This window comes from Squalius cephalus, assembly GCF_949319135.1.
Source record: "Squalius cephalus genome assembly, chromosome: 18".
Lineage (NCBI taxonomy): Eukaryota > Metazoa > Chordata > Actinopteri > Cypriniformes > Leuciscidae > Squalius > Squalius cephalus.
The window spans coordinates 20,529,417-20,532,652 of record NC_137139.1 but is presented as its reverse complement, the minus strand read 5'-3'; the positions used below and the strand labels follow the sequence as shown (position 1 = coordinate 20,532,652).

At 35.0% G+C, this 3,236-nt stretch overlaps 1 protein-coding gene across 1 annotated transcript in view; it reads left to right on the top strand.

Annotated features, from left to right (window-relative positions):
• Positions 1-418: 418 nt before the first annotated feature.
• noc2l (NOC2-like nucleolar associated transcriptional repressor) overlaps positions 419-3,236 on the top strand; it is a 29,736-nt gene continuing 26,918 nt past the window's right edge. Inside the window, exons 1-4 of the mRNA XM_079848718.1 lie at positions 419-499; positions 1,493-1,621; positions 2,448-2,643; positions 2,867-2,986. Coding sequence (XP_079704844.1) covers positions 480-499; positions 1,493-1,621; positions 2,448-2,643; positions 2,867-2,986 — 465 coding nt within the window. The 5' untranslated portion in view covers positions 419-479. The remainder of the gene's footprint in view (positions 500-1,492; positions 1,622-2,447; positions 2,644-2,866; positions 2,987-3,236) is intronic.

Here is a 3,236-nt window from a genome sequence, read left to right as displayed (position 1 = left end):
GATCTGCATTACAAAAAAAAAAAAAAAAAAAAAAAAAAAAAATTATATTGTGTTGAACATGTCACGCCCACCATAAATTTGACTGTGCTTTGTTTTAATAACGGTCCCAAATGGGGGTTTGTGCAATTGTTCTTTGAATAACAGCCTCTGTGGTTGGAGACATTTCTCGGTGGATTTCAGATTTTTGGTTATTTTATGTATTTAAAATGAAAAAATAAAAAAGCTACAGTTAAAGTCGTGTCTCTGGAAACATTCTGCATTTGGGCGAAAATAAATCCCACAAAGTATGTAGAGGTGAAAGATTAAATAATCTGTTTATAATAATACTACCAAAAAGACAAGCGAGCAGAAATGTAGACTGTGAGTTTTCATTTTTGTTTTGCATTTAACGCAACGTTAAACTAAAGATCAACTCAGCTGAGCTCCTGAAAGCGGTGCATTGTGGGTATTTGCGTCCCTGTGCACGTTTCTTATCCAGCATGGCAGGGAAAAACAAGAGGTATGTCCCATTCTTAGCTATTTAACGTCGTATATATAATCGCATATTCTTGCTTTGTTTCGAGTACAGTTAACTAAACTGTAGATGGTGTTGTCAGAGCTCAGTTCACTTCATATCTGATGATATTTGACGATAGCTAGCTAGTTAGCCACAGATGATGTACTAAAACTCATCAGTCTATGAGTAGATCAGCATTAATGGAGAGAACATAATTGTGCTGACATTAAATATGCAATAGTTAATTCTGAATTGATAAAAAAAAATCCATATATATATAATTAGCTACAAAATTTGTTAGGGAATCGTCATTTTCTAGTGTACTAAGGCTAACGTTACATGTGCTTGCTAAAAAGTTGGTTGAACATTGTTAATCTTTTGAAAATAATTTAATCATTTTCATAAGAATTACAGTGTAAAATAATTTTACACATAAAACTAACTTCAGTATACACTAACTTTCTGCACTTTATTCACCTTTTTTTTTACGTTTTCCCTTTTCAGGAAGGTAGGAACGTAGTCTAAACATACTTCGTTGTTAATAAAAATGCTTTACGCATTAAGAAATGAACAGCTCTTTTGAGGAATATTAAAGCCAGGTTTAAGTCTCAGGACATGTCAATCTTGTTGTAGAGCAGGGGTTTTCAGTCTTTTGGATCCATCCATGGACGTAAATATTATCATCCTCGTGGGAAGCCCATCCTAAAAACCCCACATTAATACTTTGAAAAATGTATATTATAACAATATAATTTGGGAAATATACTTAGTTTCTATTATGTCACATAATTAATATTTTTTTTACTCACTATAGTACTGTGCTGTCAGATTTTATTTATTTTAAATAAATTCATTGAATTTGATGTATTTTACGTTTTATTTAACTTAATGTATTTTAATTGAATTTGATTTAAATTAAATTGTATTTGTTATTATATTATCAACTAGCTAAACGTACTGCAAACTTGCTGAATGTGTTACTGATGTTCCGTGCAGGAAGTTGGAGGATCTCAGTGTGGATGAGTTCATGTTATCTGGGTTCGATTCTGATGAGGAAGATGATTGTGAGGATGAGGAATCAACACAACAGAAAGGCAAAAAGAAGAAACTTACACCTCAGAAGCCGTAAGTGTGGCCTTCACGTTTTAGTGATAATTCTAGGTTTTTTATTTCCATTCTCTGTTACATGCTAGAAATTATTGCAGAGGATACGCTATAGAGCTGGTAAGTCCCGCCCATCCGTAAAACCCCAAGTGGACCGACCTCTAGGTTGAAAAATCGTCAATGCAAGTGAATGTGAGAAAATAATTATTTTCTGGTCCCGTTTGAATTGTGCCATGAATGTGAACATATGTTGTCTGTGAATTTTTTTCTATACTTTTTCATGTTACGAGTTTGACAGTATATTGTATGATTCTTTGGCTAGCAGTTGCGGAAAAGACATAACGAAAAAGACTACATGTCGCCTATGTGACGTCACCCCATAACACATTTTCCCTCCACTTGTCAAATCACGGTGCTAATGCTGCGATAATATATGGAGACAGATCGAGATGCCTGTGTGTTTTGTACCCAAATGTCACCATTCAAACCAAATGGGCTGTTCTTTCTTCAGATTCCCGTCGAAAGCAGCGAAGAGTTGTAGTCCACAAAGTGCTCTCACACAAAGTCTAACCGTATCAAACTTCTACCCGCTAAATTGTAGCATTCTTCACATAAAAATTATATTAAAAATTCACAGACAACATATGTTCACATTCATGGCAAAATTCAAACGGGACCAGAAAATAAGTATTTTCTCACATTCACTTGCATTGATGATTTTTCAACCTAGAGGTCCAGTGGGGTTAGCGGAAGGGGCGGGACTTACCAGCTCTATTGTCTGAACGGGAGGTGCCTAGTTAGATAACATGCTGTATCAGTGGTCTAACTCTGATCAATGATGTCACAGGTCTGTCAACAAGCAGGGCAAGGCATCTGAGCACAAGGACCAGCTATCAGCCCTCAAGAGCAAAGACCCAGAATTCTATAAGTACTTAGAACAAAATGACCAGGAGCTCCTGAATTTTGATGACTCTGATAGTCTTGAGGATGAGGAGGAGGATGAAGAGGAAAGGATGTACCACAAACTCCCTTCTCAACTGGAGGTCAGCCATTTAGTTCTTCCTATGCAACCAATTATTAATTACTTTTTAATTTATAAATTATAAGTTTTTCACAATTTGCTGTGAATTGTGTCTATGTATGTATGTATGTGTATATATATATATGTGTGTGTATATATATATATATATATGTGTGTGTATATATATATATATATAAGTGTGTGTTTTCCTTAGAATATGAACCACAATTTTTATGTGACACTAGGAAGCTGATGATGAGGAGGAGGAGAAATCAGAAAAAAAGGTTGCGAAACCATCAAAATCTTCTAAAGAATCTACCAAGGTCACAGAAGCAATGATTGAGAAATGGAGAACTGCACTCAGGGTAACATTTTTATCTTATCCTTTATTAACTATGTTTTCTTTTAGGAGCGTCAGATAATTCTGTATGAGCTCTCGTTCATTGTCAACAGGGGATGCTCAACTGTAGTGGATGACCAATGTGGGGGGTTTTCTTTTGTTTTTTTCCAATGCTCAAAGTCAATATATGGAAAATATTTTTGTTTATAGCAAATGAGACATCTGAGAGTTCCTGAATTTAACTGCATAAAAACTGCCCATATATGGCTAGCTGT